General features: G+C 42.9%; 1 protein-coding gene across 1 annotated transcript; it reads left to right on the top strand.

Moving 5' to 3' along the window:
* Positions 1 to 1,363: 1,363 nt before the first annotated feature.
* LOC103721846 (exocyst complex component SEC15B-like) lies at positions 1,364 to 22,935 on the top strand. The gene is made up of 3 exons (XM_039119668.1): positions 1,364 to 1,623; positions 3,064 to 3,076; positions 22,291 to 22,935. Exons 1-3 carry the CDS (start codon positions 1,364 to 1,366, stop codon positions 22,933 to 22,935), a joined length of 918 nt encoding a protein of 305 aa, XP_038975596.1.
* Positions 22,936 to 23,146: the final 211 nt, after the last annotated feature.

Genomic DNA, 23,146 nt, shown 5'->3' with positions numbered 1-23,146 from the left:
GCTGAAGCCGATGAAGTAGTTTGCTGTGGAAGGATGTTCCAATGTCTGAACAGCAGCTCTTCACGATGCAGTGAGAAACTTCGACTGATCTCCTCACAAGAGAAAGTTTCTAATTACAGTGCTGGTGAGGAAGATGAACTGTTAAGATTTTCTCATCTTTTTCTCAGTGAAAACTTTTTGTTTTCAATGGAATCTTTTTCCTTTTCTAGTTGTTTCCATTTTGAGGCTCCCTCGTATTTATAGACAATTTTTTTGGTGGGATTTGAATTCCTTTCTTCCTATTCTGATGAGAATCTTTTTCTGTTACAGAAGAAGACAAAAATCGTTCATAGCTTTCCGTTGTGGTCCCAGCAGTACAAGGGTCGACTCATGTATCTCAGGAGTCGACTCATGTTCTTTCTGGATCGACACTTCAAATCGTGGAGAGAGTTTTTGCTGTGTCATCTTCAAAGGGTCGACTCTTAATTCTTAAGGGTCGGCTCATCTTTATCAGGAGTCGCCTCTTTAAACACAAGGGTCGATTCATCTTCATTAGGAGTCGCTTCTTTAAGCACAAGGGTCGGCTCACACTTTAGTTTTTCGGCCGGCGCTGAGACTAAGCAGGGGTCGACTCTTCAAATGCAAGGGTCGACTATTCAATTTCGGGGGTCGACTCATTTTGAATAAGGGTCGACTCTTCAAACTTTTCTCAGGCGATAAAAAATTTTTTGTTTACTACACAAGGGTCGACTCATATTTTGCGGGGGTCGACTCTTTGACTGTGTTCCTTGAATAAAACTTATCAAAATCAACTTAAACTTATCCTTTTTGCTTAGAAGTTGACTCAAGTCTTTCAAACAGAAAACTTTAGACTTCTTCTCTGATCTCCATGGACTATATTAAGATCAATTCCTTTTAGAATATGTCCAATGAAATATTTGCGAAGAACTTAAGATTTTGCAATGCTTCAATTCTTCTGATTTTTCTTGACTTATAAAACTTCACAATTAAGCCAATGTCATTAGTACACAACATGATCTCAAGTGTTTTGTAATCAACAAAATTCGGATTTTTTGCGTGGATACCCTTCTAAATATTCAAATTTGCGTAAATACCTTCTTAAAATTTATATTTGTATCTATACCCTCATAAAACACTGTTATTATATAAATGCCCTAATATAACGGTTGTTCTAACACCGTTAAAAAAATCATATTTATATTAATTAAAAATAAAATATATTTTTGAAATTACGTAATTGTCCTTCTTCTCTTCTCCTGCTTCGGGATCGCGATCGCGGTCCCGCGGGCGATCCCGTGGGCGATCCATTGTCCCTGACCTCTGTCGAATCGTCCGGTCGTTCATTGAGGACTCGGTCAGCTTCATGTCACACGATGGCCAGCTTGATTTCTACCCCATTGTCAAGAAGTATCTCGACCGCCTCCTTGGGGAGGTCGTCGATGGTGCCATCACCTACGCCTTGTTGAGGCTGGAGGGTTCCGGTGTGTCCCAAACCATGCAAGTAGCTGCCAACATGCTTGTGATGGAGCGGGCTTGTGACTTCTTCTTCCGCCATGCTGCACAGCTCTCTGGCATCCCCCTCCGCATTGCCGAGAGGGGCAGGAAGGAGTTCCCATTGAAGATGTGAGATACAGGGCTGAAGTCGGCAGCCCCAGCAAACTTCAGCCCCGATCCTGATATGGGAGGAACCGGACAGAGGATCGCGATGGCGATCCTCTCCGGCTCCTCCGGGGACATTTGGGGCAAGGCACCGCGGGCATCCCGCGGCACCCCCCCCCTCCGGTCACACCGCGGCCAATCGCGGCCGCGGATCGCGCTTGACCGCCGCAATTTTTGCGGCGAAGAGCCGTTACGAGGGGGTTGATAAAAACCCCCATTTTCTCCTCAATCGGTCACCTCCGAGCCCCCTCTTCTTCCTCTCCTCCCTCTCCTCTTCCTCTCCTTCCTCTGCTCCCGCTTCCCAAGTCGTCGGCGAGCCGCCTCGGCCAACCACCACCACCACCCGAGCCTCCCTTGTTTCAAGATCTCCTTCCTCTTCGGAAAGTGCCGTCGCCGCCGCCGCTTGACACCGGATCGAGCCTCCCTTGGCCGAGACCCACTACCTCCGTCGACCGCCAGTGAGCTTCCCTCCTCCTTGTCTTCGTTCCGCTGCCATTTACCCTTGATTTTTCCCTCTGTTTTGGCCCCAAACCGAGACCACTCTCTGTCTCTTCCTCCCTGTTGGCCACCGCAACGGCCGCCAGCCGCCATGGCGGCCAGCTGGCCGTCGACTGAGGGGTGGCCTCCGGCCGCCCCGCCGCCCCCTTCCTCTTCCGCTCTCCCTCTCGGTTTTCTCCTGCCGTGGGGGGGCATTGGGGAAGAAGAAGGCCCATATGGGCCGAACTGGGCCAAGGCCCAATTCACTGTGGGCCCAACTTGGGCCCAGTTGGAACCTGAAAACAAAAAAAAAAGAAATGAAACCCAGTCCATACCCTAAATCCGAAATCCAGTTCAGACCCGAAACCCGAAACCGGAACCCGAAACCCGAACCCATTTAGCCAATAAATGAAATTTTGCAGATAAGCCCTTGACAGTATATTATTTCATAAAAGGGTATTCTGTAATTTATGTTTGGTCCCTATAAGAAAGATTATTACATAAGGATCCCCAAATATATTTGATTGGTCCCTTCAGTAAAGTTTTATGATAGAACAGTACCCTATAATTAAGTATTAGTCTCTGCAATGAATTGTATTACATAAATAATCCATTAGAGACCAACTTTGGGGGCCCTATTTGGCCGGTCCTATGCGGGCCCATTGGGCCGTGTCCGATATGGGCCCTATCGGGCCATGCCCATTATGGGCCAACTCTGGACCCTGTTGGGCCGTGTTCAATAGCATTATTTATGGATTTTGCTTAATTCTAAAATTAACAAGGAATTAATTAAATTTAAACAGGTGAACCTGATCCGCCTATCTGAAGTAGGAATTAAGCGAGAAGAGGTAAGTAACTTAATACTTCAAGTGTGATTTATAAATTATTTGATAAACTGATTAAGTTTTGACATATGTTTGTATTCAGTAACTTGAGTCAGGCATGTTAAATTTTATTTGAAAATCATATTATATGCTCTCAAATCCGTGAAATATGACGGGATAATTTATGAAACCTATTTTTATATATATGCATTCTCAACATGGCTATGATCTGTTCTGTTCTGTTCTGGCCCCGCCAATGGGGATTATACGTTGGACCTGATGATTTATAATCTGTGAGGAACCAGTTTCGATACTATGCCACCGGTGATTAGAATAGTGGTTTCTAGACACCGTTGCCACCGGTGACTAACAATAGTAGTTTCTGGCACTCTGTGCAACCCATGCCACTAGGTTACGTAGCCGTAGCCTATCATGTTGAGATTCTGGTATCAGAGTTTTTGGAAAAATGATAATAAGTTTTGAAAATAGTAAAACAAAGTTATTTATGATTTATTTCAGTCATTATCCTGTATTTTGATCTGATATGCTCTGACCCCACTTTGGAGTATTTTGTTGCTTACTGGGCTAGTGTAGCTCATTATTTTATTTTCTCTATTTTTCAGATCCAGAGGCTTGATCGCACAGGATTGGGGAGTACGTTAGATTTTTTGATGATTTCTTCAGTTATTGGCATTTTAGTTAGATTAGTTTGGATATTTGAATTTAGCAAATATTATTTTGAAATTTTGTAAGACTGCTTTTGAATGACTTTAATTATTTATGTTAATTTTAAGCATCTGTGATTAACCCTTAAATAAGTTTTGAACATCCGTGATTGCTCCGATATGATTAGCTGCCTTGCACGCCTGTGCGGCCCGCCATGCGGGCGTGCGGCGTCTGCCGCGCCTCGGGCTCGGGGCGTGATAGATTTGGTGGTATCAGAGTCCAGGTTTCCGATTCCTAGGAATTGTGTTTGAAATAGTCAGACGGAGCTTAAGTTTTAGGATTTTTAGAATTCGTCGGAAAGTTTAAGAGATTTTATGAGATTCTTCGAGGTTAAAATATGTAGAATATGGATCAAACATGAAATTGTTATATATAAGTAAAATCATAGAGCTTATATCTTTGTAGAATTTCTTGTAAATCTTTAAACCAGATTATTAGATTCTTGTGAGTTAAATATTTATAAATCATGGCCATGAGTTGATTATGGATTTTGTATCACCATATGTGAAATGCAAGTGGGATATCATGAGAGGCCCAAATGAGTTTAGCCTAAAAGAAAAGATTCGGGATGATTGAGTAAGCTCCTGAGTAAGTTAATCTAGAATCTTTTAATTATCGAAGCTTGGAATAAATATCAACTTATATAATGGAATTGTCAAGGAAAACTAGAATTGGCTTAGTTCAAATTTGGATCTAGAATATGATTACTTGATTATATGATGGTACAAATACGACAACCATCTCAAGTGTTAATCATAACCTAGTGTACTTGGGAAGCAAGGATAAAATTTTGCTTGGATATTATAAAAAAAAATATTGATGATCTGGGATCATGAAGAAATTTTGGAGAATATTGATCAAAGTTGCGCAGCGAAAGTATGATGGACTGAGTCAATTTAAACTGGTCAAAAATATTAACTATGTTTTGGTAACATGTTATTATGAAAGACTATGTTGTTCAATAATGAAAGATTTTGTTAAGAAAAGGTGAATACTATTGATTCTCAGGTCAATCATGATATGATTATGTTATCTCTTGGATAGACTCTACTATTTTTGGGTATGCTAAGAAAATAATAATAACAATAATTGAGCGTATCATGACTCGGGTTAGTTGATTGTTGATCAAATATGGTCTAATTTGTTAAGTATCTGAATAAACCATGCATTATCTGCTCCCATGTTATGATTTATAAGTTCAAGTTAAAAGCTTTGTGGCATATTGAATCATGGTATCAATACTTTGCCTTCTCAGACTTGCTTTTGTTATTTGATGCAAATCATTTTTGAGATAGACTGTTGCTATCTAATGATCATCAGTACATGTTCATTTTGTGAATTACATTACTAGCCATATAATGATTTGATTCTAAGGTTGGTTATCATCCTTTGAGCGATCAGCACACTACCATGAAAGTGTATGAGATCTATTTCATTTCAAGTTCTATCCCAAACACAACTACTCTTAATCAATCATGTTGTGAATCGATCCTGATCCGATCTCGAGTGAACATGCATCAAGATGATACTTTCAATCTGAGATTTCAGTTAGTCACTTATCTAGTACTAATCTTGCGAGTTTATATGAAAGTTTTGATAATTGATTCAAAGTTATCTATCACACTGATTTTTATCGAGGAGAATGAGATCTTGGATTTTTATTATTCAATGGGTTGAGCATTTCTAAATTTGAAAGGCCTAGATCTCTTAAATTTCGAGGACGAAATTTTTTTAAGGAGGAGAAAATGTGAGATACAGGGCTGAAGTCGGCAGCCCCAGCAGACTTCAGCCCCGATCCTGATATGGGAGGAACCGGACAGAGGATCCCGATGGCGATCCTCTCCGGCTCCTCCAGGGACATTTGGGGCAAGGCACCGCGGGCATCCCGCAGCACCCCCCCCCCTCCGATCACACCGCGGCCAATCGCGGCCGTGGATCGCGCTTGACCGCCGCAATTTTTGCGGCGAAGAGCCGTTACGAGGGGTTGATAAAAACCCCATTTTCTCCTCAATCGGTCACCTCCGAGCCCCCTCTTCTTCCTCTCCTCCCTCTCCTCTTCCTCTCCTTCCTCTACTCCCACTTCCCAAGTCGCCGGCGAGCCGCCTCGGCCAACCACCCACCACCACCCGAGCCTCCCTTGTTTCGAGATCTCCTTCCTCTTCGGAAAGTGCCGTCGCCGCCGCCGCCGCTTGACACCGGATCGAGCCTCCCTTGGCCGAGACCCACTATTGTTGCCCATGGTGACAAGCCAAGAGGGGGGGGTGAATTGGTTTCTCTTAATTTTAACTATCTTACTTATGTTAACTGATGAGTTAGTAGAATTAAACAAATCACAATACAAACAACAAGAAGTATAGTGGTTCGGTGCCTTCCTAAGCACCTACGTCCACTCCCCAAGCGACCCCTTGGGAATTTACTATAATCTCGCGGATTACAGCTGGATTGTTTTTCCAGGCTCACAATCCAAAAACCTTTACACTTTGGTTTTCCGGGATCACCAACAACCTATGTTGGTTTTACGGGCTCACCAACGAACCTTCACAATTGGTTTTACGGGTTCACCAACAACCTACCGTTGGTTTTACGGTTTTACCAACAACCTATGTTGGTTTTACGGGCTTACCAACAACCTATGTTGGTTTTACGGGCTCACCAACGAACCTATGTTGGTTTTTCGGGCTCACCAACGAACCTTTACAATTGGTTTTACGGGTTCACCAATCAACCTATGCCATTGGTTTTGCGGGCTAACCAACTAACCTTTACAAGGAGTTTAATAACCAAAGTAAAGAAGATTTAAGCTCCTAGATGAGCAAATATAACAATATAATCTACAAAGAAGAGTTTAGAGAATAGTTATCGCTTGATGTGACTTCTCTCTTCTTTGTCAAGGGATGCTTCACTCTTCAAGGGTGGATGGAACTCTTAATGACTCTTTGAATCTGCTCAAGCCACTTTCTTTTGACTCTTGAATGAAGCACTTGGATCAAGAAAATTTAGGGCACTTTGTCTTTCTTGTGTACTCTTTGATATTTTGCAAAAGGATGATCTCTCTGATGAATAGTGCCACTTTAAATAGTTTCCTTCATCCATTGGACAAGCCCCAATGCTTAGAATTCAAAAACTAGCCGTTACTCACTGTTGGAAGGACAAAAAGTACTTCTGCAGAACTAGCCGTTATGCTTCTGCCCGTGTTTGGGTCGGCTCAACCTGTCCTTGGGTCGACCCAACTTTCACTTGGGTCGACTCAACCTTTCCTTGGATCGACCCTCTCAGAATCACAGAAACTTGCAATTCAGCCTTCCTTCACTTGGGTCGACTCAACATTTCTTTGGGTCGACTCAAGGTTCAGTTGGGGTCGACTCAACTTCTTCTTGGGTCGACCCTCTCAGGGTTTCCAGAGAACCTTTTCTGTTATGTATTCTGTCATTGTCTTTGGGTCGACCCCTCAGTGTTTGGGTCGACTCAAGCTTGGGTCGACTCAACTTCATCTTGGGTCGACCCTCTCAGTATTTCCAGAGAACCATTTTCCTGAGTCTTTGAGAGGCTTGAGGTTTGGGTCGACTCATGCTTTCCTTGGGTCAACCCAACTACTGTTCATCCGTGCCATTTTTGCAGAAGTGTGCCAGATGCTTTCTTTATGTGCCGGGGTCGACCCAATCAACCTTGGGTCGACTCAATCCACACTTTGCTGCAACTCAAGGTTAGATTTATCCATATAAACAATGAAATGCATCTTTATCTTATTATACAAATATAATGAGAGTAACAGACTTATAAATGAAGTAATCGAATTAACTTGTAACATACTCTTGATTATTGCTTGTTAATCATCAAAATAACACTATCATCCTCAATCTCCCTCTTTTTGATGATTACAAAATATAGAGTATGAGCCTATTGATACTTATCTTAAAATCAGTTTTAAAAGGGCTCAAGTTGCTGAATTTCAGCTTTTCAAATATGAGAGTGAAGTCTCCCCTATATCATTCAAATGTTTCCAATTTGACTTTTGAATTGCTCCCCCCTTTCATTTATATTTCATTAAAGATGAAACTCCAAAAATTTGAGATAAAGTATGAGTTTCAGGTTATGTATCGAGGTGTGAAAGGTGCGTGCCAAATTCTGAAATTCTATATGCCAAATTCTGAAATTTTGGATTTGATCATTTTCATTGTTACAAATTGCTATCATTTTCATTGTTACAAATTGCTCCCCCTTAAATGTATATGCTTTCCCATTATAATTTTCAATTTGTTTTACAACTTATTTCTCTTTTCTTACACAACTTATTTCTCTTTCTTTACTTCTCCCCCTTTTTGTTATCATCAAATAGGTGCATGGGAATAGATACAATAAATAATAAACATTCAAACTTCATTGATTCAAAATAGGAACATTTTAGTACAATAATGCCAAAACAAAAACAAATACAATGTTCCTCAATCAAAGTTTAAAATACATGATAAACACAAAATACATATGAGAACTAGATACCTATCCTAGGCTCTAAACAGAAATACTAATATCAGCCTAGGGAGTATCTAATGGCTGGGATCTAGTCCTCATCCTCCTAGTGTACGTGGCGAGGGAGGTCGAGCCTGATGAGACTGAGTCTGGCGTGGAGCACGATGAGCTGGATGACTCTGTACCGAAATCTCTGACTAAGCAGTCTGTGGCACAGATGGTCCATGAGTCTCTCTCTCTCTCTCCGTAGAGCTCCTATCTGCTCCTCAGATCACTGATCTCCAGCAGACATGATGTCTAATCTGCTCGTCAACCCATCAGTGATAGTCCTCGCCTGAGCTGACATAAGCTCTGTCATCCTACTCCAGAACTCATCTGTATCTCCCGCAGGAACAGATGACGATGGTCCAGCCTCTGAAGGTGCAGTAGGATGATCCCATATGCTCCTCATCCTCAGTGATAGGGTCTCCAATATCTGGTGCATCACCCTGAATCCCTACTCCAGTATGAACCCACTGCCCGTTTACTTTCTCATAGCCCCATGCGAATAAGTGATCGTGCAGTGTATGTATCAGTATGAAGCAGATGTCTGGAGATCTCCCCCTCGACAGATATGTCGTGCTGTCGGAAGATCAAGGTGAGTATCATACCATAAGGCAGGGATACTCTGGAGTTGTAGATCACCTTCCTCATCTGCCTCAGTATCATGGCCGGGAGATTCAGGAGAATACCCTAAATAATATGCTCCATCACTACTAGATCTCGCTCTGTAATGAGATCGAATCTCCCGCTCTTCAGAAATAGAATCCTATTTATGATGCTGAGCAACAACCTCATTTCTGCAGAAAGAGAGCTCGCTATTACCTTCTCCGAAAAGTCGAAGTCTTCATTCTCAAGTATCAACTGCAGGGCCTCTCATCTTGTTTTCTGGCTTTTCTGGAGTTGCTCCTTCGCAGGGGAGATGAAGCAACTCACTCAAACTCTCCTCGGAAACTCGAACTCTAAACTCCTCGAACTTCCGAAATGAGCCCTCCCATCCTAGTTTTGAGGAAGGCATAGAACTCCCGAACTAGTCCGGGATAGATCACCACATCTAGGGAGCAAAGATACTCCCAACCTTGCCTTCGGATCCATTCCCCCAAATAGAACCCTTCTTGATCAAAGAACTCGGAATGGATCCTTCTCCCCGTTGTAACCGGTCTCCCCCGCAAACTTTGCAAGTTGTACTGAGGGGGAGGGAGGAGGAGGTGGCTCTGCACATGTCTCATGTTGTGGAGACACTGTAGATGGGCTCCGTAGCATCTCTTTCCTCACGTTGGATCCGTGAGACTCTCCCGGATCTCTTGGCTACGGCTCCCTTTGGGTCCCCATTTCTCCAAGATCTTGAAGTAATCTAGTGTTTGGGAGATGATTGGAGGAGATTGGAGAGTGGGGAATAAGGTTTTCGGAAGAGGACAAAGGGTAAACAGTGCCCTAGAAGCTCACGGGTCCCCCTTATTAACAGTGGGGTCCGACGTTGGCTCGACTCAAGAATTTCTTTGGGGTCGACTCTGTTGGGGTATGTGGAGACCTTTGGTGATGAAGAGAATTGAAGGAAAATCGATTTCTGCATAGTTTTCTGTCTGGCGGACTGTCGGAGTCGACTCGAGCTTCAGTCGAGTCGACCTCGGGAACAGTCGAGTCGACTCGAGGTCTGTCGAGTCGACCGAGAGGAGAAAGCCGCAAAAACCATGTTTTCCTGTCTGGACCTGTCAGAGTCGACTCGAACTAACAGTCGAGTCGACTCGGAGCATCGTCGAGTCGACTCGAGATATAGTCGAGTCGACTCGAGATCGTGCCAGTTAAACTGGAAGTTGTTCAAGACGTGCCAGAGGTCGACTCGGACTTCAGCCGAGTCGACTCGGGCTCGCGAAAAATCGTACGGACGATTTCTTTTGGTGTTTTTGGTGGCGTTTCGACGGCTATGATCATCTGAAGGTCTTGAGACTATATATAGGACTCATGAGAGCCCTAGGGAAAGGGTGATTGGCCGTATATTTGAGAGAGACTCTTGTTTGTGAGGCTAGGGTTCTAGAGAAGAAGAGGATTGGGATCCTACTTCTTGTGCAAAGGGAATTCTGTTGTGAATCTCTTGTAGATCGATCGCTTGTGATCGTTCGGCGTGTGTGCTATCTCTGTAATCAGTTCATCCTTATTGAGATTTGGAGCGGTGGAGGACGTAGGCTATTTGTAGCCGAACCTCGTTACATTTTTGTGTTTGCTTTGGCTATTTTCTTCCTTTCTTCTTCCTTTTGATCTTTGATAATCCGTTGCGGTGCTCAAGTGTTTTACCCTACTGATACCACGGGGTAATCTTTTGCCCTTCGTAGGGCGGAGCGAAGAGGTGATCCTTGAGTCCGGAGTCGAGGGAGCGAGAGAGTGCTTATCCGTTTTGTATCTCTCTTGCTTGTCCGACGTCGGTGGCTGGCGCTGGTGTGAGTGGGGTTCCGGTGCGGGGCGCCGACAACAAATTGGTATCAAAGCTATTGGTTATTCTGGCAATGGCGGATGAAGGGAAGTTGCGAATTGAGAAGTTCAATGGCACGAACTTCGGATTTTGGAAGATGCAAATAGAAGATTACCTTTACCAGAAGGATCTCTATTTACCTCTTGGAGGTAGAGGCAAAGAAACCAGAGAAGATGTCCGATGAAGACTGGGAGGTCCTCGATCGGAAGACGCTCGGCACCATCAGATTGTCACTTGCATCCAAGTGGCATTCAACATCAAAAATGAGAAGACGACGATGGAGTTGATGGCAAACATTGTCGCGATGTACGAGAAACCCTCAGCATCAAACAGGTATTTCTCATGAAGAGGTTGTTTAATCTTCGTATGAAAAATGGCGGCAGCATAGCAGAATACCTCAACGAGTTCAATGGACTCACGGCCCAGTTGGAGTCAGTGGAGATTAGTTTTGACGATGAGATTCGGGCATTGGCTAATCCTCTCCGGATTGCCTGATAGCCGGAGGGCCTAGTGATGGCGGTGAGCAACTCTTCGGCAACGGGGAAGTTGATTTTTGATGACGTTGTGGGAGTGCTTCTGAGTGAAGAAGCAAGAAGGAAATCTTCTGGAGCTACGGAGTCGTCTGGAAGTGCACTAAACACCTCTGACCGGAGAAGACAAAAGAAGGACGGTCGATTTCGAAGCGACTCGAAGTCGAGATCCAGCAGGTCTCGAGCACCTCAGAACAAGGGAGCGAAGTGCTGGAACTGCGGGAAGACGGGGCACTTTAGGAGGGATTGCAATCTCCTAAAGGGAAGCAAGGCGACCACACCGAAGGAGTCAGCAAGGATCTGGCAAATCTTGCTGAAGACGGTGATATGGATGCCCTCGTTCTATCTTTGTCTACCTGTGACGAGTCTTGGGTGATAGACTCGGGCGCGTCTTTCCATGCTACATCCCAACGGAAGCTTCTTGGAGGATATGAGAAGGGAGACTTTGGCAAAGTCTACCTAGGGGATGGAGAGCCTTGCACCATACAAGGAAGGGGAAGCGCGGAAGTGAAGTTGGTTTCTGGATCTTCACTTGAGCTTGAGGACGTACGGCACGTACCTCAACTGCAGAGGAATCTGATTTCTGTTGGACAGTTGGCGAGCCAGGGGTACAAGGCTACTTTCACAGCTGATCAGTGGAAGATATCCAGAGGTTCGTTGACGGTGGCTAGTGGCAAGAAGGTTGGGACACTTTATGTCACCAACGGCACGGAGAACTCTATTGGAGTTGTTGCAGGCAGATGTGGACACCAAGTTTATGGCATTGTAGACTTGGGCACATGAGTTATCAGGGACTGGAGGTGATGCACCAGTTGGGAAAGCTGCAGGGTCTCAGGAAGTGTTGAGATGGACTTCTGTGAGGATTGTGTTCTCGGAAAGCAGAAGCGTGTTTTCATTCAACAAAGAAGGTAAACCTCGGAAGCAAGAAAAGCTAGATCTCGTGCACACGGACGTGTGGGGGCCTGCACCAGTTTTCTTCCATTGGTGGATCTCAGTACTATGTTACTTTTATTGATGATGCTACCAGGAAGCTTTGGGTGTTCTTCTTGAAGCACAAGTCAGAGGTATTTGGGGTCTTCAGGAGATGGCAGGCGATGGTAGAATCGAGACAGGAAAGAGGTTGAAATGCCTGAGATCGGACAACGGTGGTGAGTATTGTAGCAGGGAGTTTGAGGACTACTGTGCAGATGCTGGGATCGTTCAGGCAAAGGACAGTTCCAGGAACACCACAACAAAATGGAGTTGCTGAAAGGATGAACAGAACAATTAATGAGCGTGCCAGGAGTATGAGGATACATGCTGGATTGCCACAGCAGTTTTGGGCGGAAGCAGTTAACACTGCTGCCTACTTGATCAACAGAGGGCCATCAAAGAAACTTGAATTTGGGATTCCTGAGGAAGCATGGACAGCGAAGAAGATTGATTTGGCGCACTTACGAGTATTCGGTTGTACCAGTTATGTCCATGTTGATTCCAGTCAAAGAAGCAAACTAGACGCCAAATCAAAGAAGTGTATTTTCGTTGGATACGGAGGTCAACAGTTTGGGTACCGGCTTTGGGATCCCGAACACAAGAAGATCATTCGTAGTAATGATGTGGTATTCAATGAGAAAATACAGCAGAGCACTGAATCAGAAACAAAACCTGTTGAGCCGTGTTTTGTGGATCCTGAAGAGGAGTCTACAAATTCTGGTCAGAAGACTCAGTCAGAGCAAGAACCTGAAGCATTGGCACCCCCTCCACAACTAAGAAGGTCCACTCGTAGTACTCATGCGAAGCCTCCTCAAAGGTATGATGGGACTCTTAGTTATTTGCTGCTCACAGATAATGGCGAACCTGAATGCTTCACGGAAGCATTGGAGGTTGATACCCAGGAAGGAGTGGGAGTTGGCCATGGATGATGAGATGAAGTCATTGGAGCAGAATCAAACGTGGGATTTGGTGGATCTGCCCAAGGGGAAGAAAGCACTGTCAAACAAATGGGTTTACAGGCTGAAGGAAGAGCAAGGCGGGAAGAAGCGATACAAGGCCAGGCTGGTTGTAAAAGGATTTCAGCAGAGAGCAGGTATCGACTTCACAGAGATCTTTTCTCCTGTAGTCAAGATGAGTACTATTCGAGCGGTGCTGAGCATGGTGGCAGTAGAGGATCTTCACTTAGAGCAGCTTGATGTGAAGACGGCCTTTCTCCACGGAGATCTCGATGAGGAGATATATATGCAGCAGCCGGAGGGATACATTGCAGCTGGCACGGGTGACTTAGTCTGCAAACTAAAGAAAAGCCTCTATGGTTTGAAACAGGCACCCAGACAATGGTATCTCAAGTTCGATAGTTACATGCTTGAGATAGGATACAGGAGATGTCAGGAGGATCACTGTTGCTACTTCCGGGACTTCGGTACATCTTACATTATCTTGCTATTGTATGTTGATGACATGTTAGTTGCAGGAGCTAGCATGCATGAGATTGCAAAATTGAAGCTGAAGCTGTCAAGAAAATTTGCAATGAAGGATCTAGGAGCAGCAAAACAGATCCTTGGGATGCGGATCAGTAGAGATAGGTCTAAACATATCCTCAGACTATCTCAGGCGGAGTACATCAGCCGAGTACTCAGGAGATTCTGCATGGAGGGTGCCAAACCTGTTGGCACACCGCTGGGGTGCCCATTTTAAGCTCTCAAAAGGGCAAAGTCCGAAGACGCGGGTGGAGGAGCTCAATATGTCAAAAATCCTGTATGCATCGGCAGTGGGGAGCTTGATGTACGCTATGGTGTGTACGAGACCAGACATTGCTCAAGCAGTGGGAGTTGTGAGTCGCTTCATGAGCTACCCAGGCTTGGAGCATTGGCGCGCAGTCAAATGGATACTGAGGTATCTGAAAGGCACTGAGCACATGTCATTGTGCTATGGAGGTTCTGAGATCCGGTTACAGGGCTATGTGGACTCAGACATGGCAGGAGACTTGGACGGCAGGAGAAGCACGACAGGGTACTTGTTCACCTTGGGCAGTGGAGCCGTCAGTTGGATTTCCAGGTTGCAACCAGTTGTTGCATTGTCGACTACGGAGGCGGAGTATGTGGCAGCCACAGAGGCGTGCAAGGAACTAATATGGCTTCAAGGCTTGATGAAGGAGCTTGGGAAGGAACAGAAGGATTGCATGTTATATTCAGATAGTCAATGTGCAATTCATCTGGCAAAGAATTCAGCTTTCCATTCAAGGACGAAGCATATTGACATACGGTACCACTTCGTGAGGTCATTGCTCGAGCAGGGACTCGTCAAGTTGGAGAAGATTCATACAAGTCAGAATTCTGCAGATATGTTGACGAAGGTCGTCACGGTGGAGAAGCTGAGGAGTTGTTCAGCTTCTGCTGGTCTTCATGCTTGAAGACGTTGAGGAGGCATCGTACCTATTTCACTAGGATGATTTAGTTTCAGTGGGAGCACAGAGGAGAGCCAAGTAATAAGAGGATATACCCAAGGTCTCCAAGTGGGAGATTGTTGGGGTATGTGGAGACCTTTGGTGATGAAGAGAATTGAAGGAAAATCAATTCTGCATAGTTTTCTGTCTGGCGGACTGTCGGAGTCGACTCGAGCTTCAGTCGAGTCGACTCGGGAACAGTCGAGTCGACTCGAGGTCTGTCGAGTCGACCCGAGAGGAGAAAGCCGCAAAAACCATGTTTCTGTCTGGACTGTCAGAGTCGACTCGAACTACAGTCGAGTCGACTCGGAGCATCGTCGAGTCGACTCGAGATATAGTCGAGTCGACTCGAGATCGTGCCAGTTAAACTGGAAGTTGTTCAGACGTGCCAGAGTCGACTCGGACTTCAGCCGAGTCGACTCGGGCTCGCGAAAAATCGTACGGACGATTTTCTTTTGGTGTTTTTGGTGGCGTTTCGACGGCTATGATCATCTGAAGGTCTTGAGACTATATATAGGACTCATGAGAGCCCTAGGGAAAGGGTGATTGGCCGTATATTTGAGAGAGACTCTTGTTTGTGAGGCTAGGGTTCTAGAGAAGAAGAGGATTGGGATCCTACTTCTTGTGCAAAGGGAATTCTGTGTGAATCTCTTGTAGATCGATCGCTTGTGATCGTTCGGGTGTGTGCTATCTCTGTAATCAGTTCATCCTTATTGAGATTTGGAGCGGTGGAGGACGTAGGCTATTTGTAGCCGAACCTCGTTACATTTTTTGTGTTTGCTTTGCTATTTTCTTCCTTCTTCTTCCTTTGATCTTTGATAATCCGTTGCGGTGCTCAAGTGTTTTACCCTACTGATACCACGGGGTAATCTTTTGCCCTTCGTAGGCGGAGCGAAGAGGTGATCCTTGAGTCCGGAGTCGAGGGAGCGAGAGAGTGCTTATCCGTTTGTATCTCTCTTGCTTGTCCGACGTCGGTGGCGGCGCTGGTGTGAGTGGGTTCCGGTGTGGGGCGCCGACAACAGACTCAACGTTGGGTCGACCCTATTTTGGGTTGGGTCGACCCAAGTTCAGAAATTTTTCCTTTCTCTTCCTTTTCGCTTCTAAAAATTTTTCTCGCTTCCAATCCTTACAAATTCTTTCTGGGACAATGATACATGAGTAAGGAATCTATAGATGACAAGTTTGACTCATGTTCCATGGGTTTTTAGAAATGGGAGGAATGTATCATGAGACTGCTTGCTCCCTTTTATATCTCTTCAATAAAAAGGATCACATATGCCTAATTCCCTCCTTAGCGTGCAGAATCTATCTTCGCTCAAGGGTTTTGTGAATATGTCACCTAATTATTTTTCAGTATATATATGCTCAATACATATGTTTCCATTTTGCACATGATCCCTAATAAAATGATATCTTATTTCTATGTGTTTGGCTTTAGAATGTTGAACCGAATTTTTAGTGAGGTTGATGGCACTAGTATTATCACACTTAATAGGAATGTTATCTAGCTTAACTCCATAGTCCTCTAGTTGTTGCTTAAGCCACAGTACTTGAACACAACAACTGCCAGCAGCTATATATTCAGCTTCAGCTGTTGACGGTGCCACTGAATTCTGCTTTTTGCTAAACCATGATACTAAGTTGTTTCCTAAGAATTGACATGTTCCACTAGTGCTCTTCCTATCTAATTTGCATCCAGCAAAATCAGCATCTGAGTATGCAAGCAAATCTAGACAGGAGTCTCTTGAGTACCATAATCCTATGTTCGTAGTTCCTCTTAAATATCTAAGGATTCTTTTAACAGCACTTAAATGTGACTCCTTAGGATCTGATTGGTATCTAGCACATATTCCTACACTAAACACGATGTCTGGTCTACTAGCAGTAAGGTAGAGCAAGGATCCAATTAGTCCTCTATAAAGCTTAATATCAATACTCTTTCCTTTCTCATCTTTGTCTAGCTTGCTAGTAGGATTCATTGGAGTGCCTACTTCCTTATGATTTTCATCCCCAAACTTCTTTAATATTTCGTTTGTATACTTAGTTTGATGAATGAATATACCTTCTTTAGTTTGTTTGATTTGTAATCCTAGAAAGAAACTTAGTTCTCCCATCAAACTCATTTCGAATTCTCCGTGCATTAAATCAGCAAATTCTTTGCAAAGAGTATCATTTGTGGCACCAAAGATTATGTCATCCACATATATTTGTACCACTAATAGATTTTCGCCCTTTCTTTTGAGAAACAGTGTTTTATCTACATTTCCTCTACTAAAGTCATTATTTAGCAGAAATTTGCTTAATCGATCATACCAAGCCCTAGGTGCTTGCTTCAATCCATATAATGCCTTATGTAATCTAAACACATGATTTGGCAATTTATGATTCTCAAAAGCAGGAGGTTGCTCTACATATACTTCTTCCTCTATAAAACCATTTAAGAATGCACTTTTTACATCCATTTAATACAATTTGAAATCCATGAAACATGCAAATGCTAGAAGTAATCTAATAGCCTCTAATCTTGCTACAGGAGCAAATGTTTCATCAAAATCTATCCCTTCTTCTTGATTGTATCCCTTAGCTACAAGTCTAGCTTTATTTCTTATAACTAACCCATTTTCATCTAATTTATTTCTAAAGATCCATTTTGTTCCAATTACAGAGTTATGTTTTGGTCTTTCAGTTAATGTCCATACATTACTTCTTTTGAATTGATTTAATTCTTCTTGCATGGCATTTATCCAATTGGTATCTTTTTCAGCTTCTTCATAAGTAATTAAGCATAATCCATTTTCTTGCCTAAATCATGAAGATCTACCATGTAAATATTTCTTTGCCTTTGTCCTACAAGTACAATGCTATTATCTTTAGGATTTGTGATTATGCATACAGATCCTTCAAATGTGACTTTAAACCCTTTATCACAAAATTGACTTATGCTAAGTAGGTTATGTTTCAAACCCTTAACTAATAAGACATTTTCTATGAAAGTAGATGGAGTAATGAAAATTTTACCCTTTCTAATGATATACCCTTTTCCATTGTCTCCATAGGTTACTACTCCACCCTTCTTAGATTCCAAGGTGACAAATTGATCTACGTCACCGGTCATGTGTCTTGAACAGCCGCTATCTAGATACCATCGTTTTTCCACTTTATTAGCTGCAAGACACCCCTGCAATAAAGATCAAGAAAGAGCTTTAGGTACCCAAACTATGTTGGGTCCTTTAGGGTTAGTACTTGATGTTCCTTTTGGAACCCAAACTTTCTTGAATTTAAGCTTATGATTATTACTCAATTTGTTTTGACTGGACTTTCTATAGTTACATTCATATGCTTTATGTCCTAATTTATTGCAGCAATGACAAGTAATATTTTCATTTTTAGCTTTTACAAAAATGTTCTTTAAGTATTTTTGTTTCCTATTTGTTTTATATCCTAATCCAGCCTTATCATATACAGCTTTTTGACTATCAAGAATCATATTTAATTTGGTAGAACTAAGTGTAAACTTATCTACTAAGGATTTATATTTTTCAGCATCTTCTTTTAACTTGACATTTTCAGCAATTAGATTCTTGGTTTCATTTGTGAGTTTCCTACTTAATGTTTCATAGTTATGAGATAGTTTTAACTTATCTTTGATAAGAGATTGATTTTCTTCTTTTAGAACTTTATTTTTATTGATTAGTTTTTTATGTTCTTCCATAAGTTCTAAAAATGCATCATGTAATTCATCAACAGTAAAATCACATTCAAGTTCAGAATCTACCTCATCGTCATTGGCCATATGACATATTTGGGCCGTCTCTTGATGATCTTCCTCTTCCGAACTTGACTCCTTAACTTGATTAGTCCCTTCATGTGTGACCTCAAGTTTGTCCCAAATTTCTTTTGCAGAGATGCATGTAGATATTCTATTGAATTCACTTACATCTAATGAACAGTAAAGTACATTAATTGCTTTTGCATTTAATTGTGCTAATCTTCTATCACTTTCATTCCAATCCATTTCTGGTTTGGGTATGATAGTGCCTTCTATACTAATTGTGGATGTGTGAGGTCCTCTAGTAATGATATACCACAATTCATAGTCTAAAGCTTGAATGAATATCCTCATCCTAGCTTTCCAGTATGTGTAATTTGTGCCATTAAATAGAGGAGGTCTATTTGTAGATTGCCCCTCACTCATAGAACATCCCACTTGGGTTGTCATGATCTTTAACTCTTGATTGTGAGATCAATAAGTACTATTGGAGCACCTTGCTCTGATACCACTTGTTGCCCAAGGTGACAAGCCAAGAGAGGGGGGGTGAATTGGTTTCTCTTAATTTTAACTATCTTACTTATGTTAATTGATGAGTTAGTAGAATTAAACAAATCACAATACAAACAACAAGAAGCATAGTGGTTCGGTGCTCTCCTAAGCACCTACGTCCACTCCCCAAGCGACCCCTTGGAAATTTACTATAATCCCGCGGATTACAGTTGGATTGTTTTCTGGGCTCACAATCCAAAAACCTTTACACTTTGGATTTTCGGGATCACCAACAACCTATGTTGGTTTTACGGGCTCACCAACGAACCTTCACAATTGGTTTTACGGGTTCACCAACAACCTATGTTGGTTTTACGGGCTTACCAATAACCTATGTTGGTTTTACGGGCTTACCAACAACCTATATTGATTTTACGGGCTTACCAACAACCTATGTTGGTTTTACGGGCTCACCAACGAACCTATGTTGGTTTTTCGGGCTCACCAACGAACCTTTACAATTGGTTTTACGGGTTTACCAATCAACCTATACCGTTGGTTTTGCGGGCTAACCAACTAACCTTTATAAGTAGTTTAATAACTAAAGTAAGAAGATTTAAGCTCCTAGATGAGCAAATATAACAATATAATCTACAAAGAAGAGTTTAGAGAATAGTTATCGCTTGATGTGACTTCTCTCTTCTTTGTCAAGGATGCTTCACTCTTCAAGGATGGATGGAGCTCTTAATGACTCTTTGAATCTGCTCAACCACTTTCTTTTGACTCTTGAATGAAGCACTTGGATCAAGAAGATTAGGGCACTTTGTCTTTCTTGTGTACTCTTTGATATTTTGCAAAAGGATGATCTCTCTAATGAATAGTGCCACTTTAAATAGTTTTCTTCATCCATTGGACAAGCCCCAATGGTTAGAATTCAAAAACTAGCCGTTACTCACTGTTGAAAGGACAAAAAGTACTTCTGCAGAACTAGCCGTTATGCTTCTGCCCGTGTTTGGGTCGGCTCAACCTGTCCTTGGGTCGACCCAACTTTCACTTGGGTCGACTCAACCTTTCCTTGGGTCGACCCTCTCAGAACCACAGAAACTTGCAATTCAGCCTTCCTTCACTTGGGTCGACTCAACATTTCTTTGGGTCGACTCAAGGTTCAGTTGGGTCGACTCAACTTCTTCTTGGGTCGACCCTCTCAGGGTTTCCAGAGAACCTTTTCTCTTATGTATTCTGTCATTGTCTTTGGGTCGACCCTCTCAGTGTTTGGGTCGACTCAAGCTTCATCTTGGGTCGACCCTCTCAGTATTTCCAGAGAACCATTTTCCTGAGTCTTTGGCTTGAGGTTTGGGTCGACTCATGCTTTCCTTGGGTCAACCCAACTACTGTTCATCCGTGCCATTTTTGCAGAAGTGTGCCAGATGCTTTCTTTATGTGCCGGGGTCGACCCAATCAACCTTGGGGTCGACTCAATCCACACTTTGCTGCAACTCAAGGTTAGATTCATCCATATAAATAATGAAATGCATCTTTATCTTATTATACGAATATAATGAGAGTAACAGACTTATAAATGAAGTATCGAATTAACTTGTAACATACTCTTGATTATTGCTTGTTAATCATCAAAATAACACTATCATCCTCAACTACCTCCGTCGACCGCCGGTGAGCTTCCCTCCTCCTTGTCTTCGTTCTGTTGCCATTAACCCTTGGTTTTCCCCTCTATTTTGGCCCCAAACCGAGACCACTCTCTGTCTCTTCCTCCTTGTTGGCCACCGCAACGGCCGCCAGCCGCCATGGCGGCCAGCTGGCCGTCAACCGAGGGGTGGCCTCCGCCGCCCCGCCGCCCCCTTCCTCTTCCGCTCTCCCTCTCGGTTTTCCCCTGCCGTGGGGGGGGGCGTTGGGGAAGAAGAAGGCCCATGTGGGCCGAACTGGGCCAAGGCCCAGTTCACTGTGGGCCCAATTTGGGCCCAGTTGGAACCTGAAACAAAAAAAAAGAGATGAAACCCAATCCAGACCCGAAATCCGAAATCCAGTTCAGACCCGAAACCCGAAACCAGAACCCAAAACCCGAACCCGTTTAGCCAATAAATGAAATTTTGCAGATAAGCACTTGACAGTATATTATTTCACAAAAGGGTATTCTGTAATTTATGTTTGGTCCCTATAAGAAAGATTATTACATAAGGATCCCCAAATATATTTGATTGGTCCCTTCAGTAAAGTTTTATTATAGAACAGTACCCTATAATTAAGTATTAGTCTCTGCAATGAATTGTATTACATAAATAATCCATTAGAGACCAACTTCGGGGGCCCTATTTGGCCGAGTCTATGCGGGCCCATTGGGCCGTGTCCGATATGGGCCCTATCGGGCCATGCCCATTATGGGCCAACTCTGGACCCTGTTGGGCCGTGTCCAATAGTATTATTTTTGGATTTTGCTTAATTCTGAAATTAACAAGAAATTAATTAAATTTAAACAGGTGAACCTGATTCGCCTATCTGAAGTAGGGATTAAGCGAGAAGAGGTAAGTAACTTAACACTTCAAGTGTGATTTATAAATTATTTGATAAACTGATTAAGTTTTGACATATGTTTTGTATTCAGTAAATTGGTCAGGCATGTTAAATTTTATTTGAAAATCATGTTATATGCTCTGAAATCCGTGAACTATGACTAGATAATTTATGAAATCTATTTTTATATATATGCATTCTCAGGATGGCTATGATCTGTTCTGTTCTGGCCCCGCCAATGGGGATTATACGTTGGACCTGTCGACTTGTAATCTGTGAGAAACCGGTTTCGACGCCACGCCACCGGTGATTAGAATAGTAGTTTCTGAATACCGTTGCCACCGGTGACTAACAATAGTGGTTTCTGGCACTCTGTGCAACCCATGCCACTGGGTTACGTGGTCGTAGCCTATCATGTTGAGATTCTGGTATCAAAGTTTTTGAAAAAATGATAATAAGTTTTGAAAATAGTAAAACAAAGACTTTAATTATCCTGTATTTTGATCTGATATGCTCTGACCCTACTTTGGGGTATTTTGTTGCTTACTCGGGTAGTGTAGCTCGTTATTTTATTTTCAATATTTTTCAGATCCAGAGGCTTGATCGCATAGGATTGGGGAGTGCGTTAGATTTTTCGATAATTTCTTCAGTTATTGGCATTTTAGTTAGATTAGTTTGGATATTTAAATTTAGCAAATGTTATTTTGAAATTTTGTAAGATTGCTTTTGAAAGATTTTAATTATTTATGTTAATTTTAAGCATCTGTGATTAACCCTTAAATAAGTTTTGAACATCCGTGATTGCTCCGATATGATTAGTTGCCTTGCATGCCTGTGCGGCCCGCCGTGCGGGTGTGCGGCGTCTGCCGCGCCTCGGACTCGGGGCGTGATAGAAAAAGTCTCGGGATGCGGCTGAGGAGCTTTTGCTGCGCTTGCTTGAGGCCAAGCTCGATGATTTTATGATCTTGACCGACACTGTGAGCTGGATGGCTGACGACCCGCCTCCAAATGGGAATGAGTATGCGAATGAGGTAATTATATACCTTGAGACCTTGGCCTCCACTGCACAGCAGATACTGCCCATCCCAGTCCTCCGGCGGGTGCTTTATGGGGTCCTCGCCCAGGTATCTGAAAAGATCGTGGGGCTTGTCCTTAGTGATTCAGTCAAGAGGTTTAATGCAAATGCTGTGACAGGAATAGATGCTGACTTGAGGCTTTTTGAATCATTTGCTGATAACCAATCCCATTTGTTTGGAGATACTGAGGACTCGGGTGCAAGCGAACTGAAAATGCCTTTATTGGAAGCAAGGCAACTGGTTAATTTGCTCATGAGCAATCACCCAGAGAATTTCTTGAACCCAGTGATCCGGGAGACGAGTTACAATAAGCTGGACTGCAAGAAGGTAGCCACAATATCTGAGAAGTTCAGAGATTCGTCAGATAGGCTGTTCTCAACATTTGGTACAAGGGGTTCGAAACAGAACCCAAAGAAGAAATCACTGGATGCCTTGATAAACAGGCTCAAGGATGGGAGCTGAAAGCAGCGGCTTCATTATAGTAAGAGAGCATCTCTTTCACCTTGTTATGTTAAATCTTGTGATTTAGAGTGTGTTTGTCATCTACTGATTGTCAATCACTAACTACGATTGTCGATACTTTCCATATTACTGCCTTCTAGTTCTACTTTTTGTGATGCTAGATACCTAGTATATGCATGGAAAATATGTTCTTAGCTATTTTATTATAACC

This window comes from Phoenix dactylifera, unplaced genomic scaffold, assembly GCF_009389715.1.
Source record: "Phoenix dactylifera cultivar Barhee BC4 unplaced genomic scaffold, palm_55x_up_171113_PBpolish2nd_filt_p 000592F, whole genome shotgun sequence".
NCBI lineage: Eukaryota > Viridiplantae > Streptophyta > Magnoliopsida > Arecales > Arecaceae > Phoenix > Phoenix dactylifera.
The sequence above is the reverse complement of the archived record's forward strand: the minus strand, read 5'-3'. Positions and strand labels throughout refer to the sequence as shown.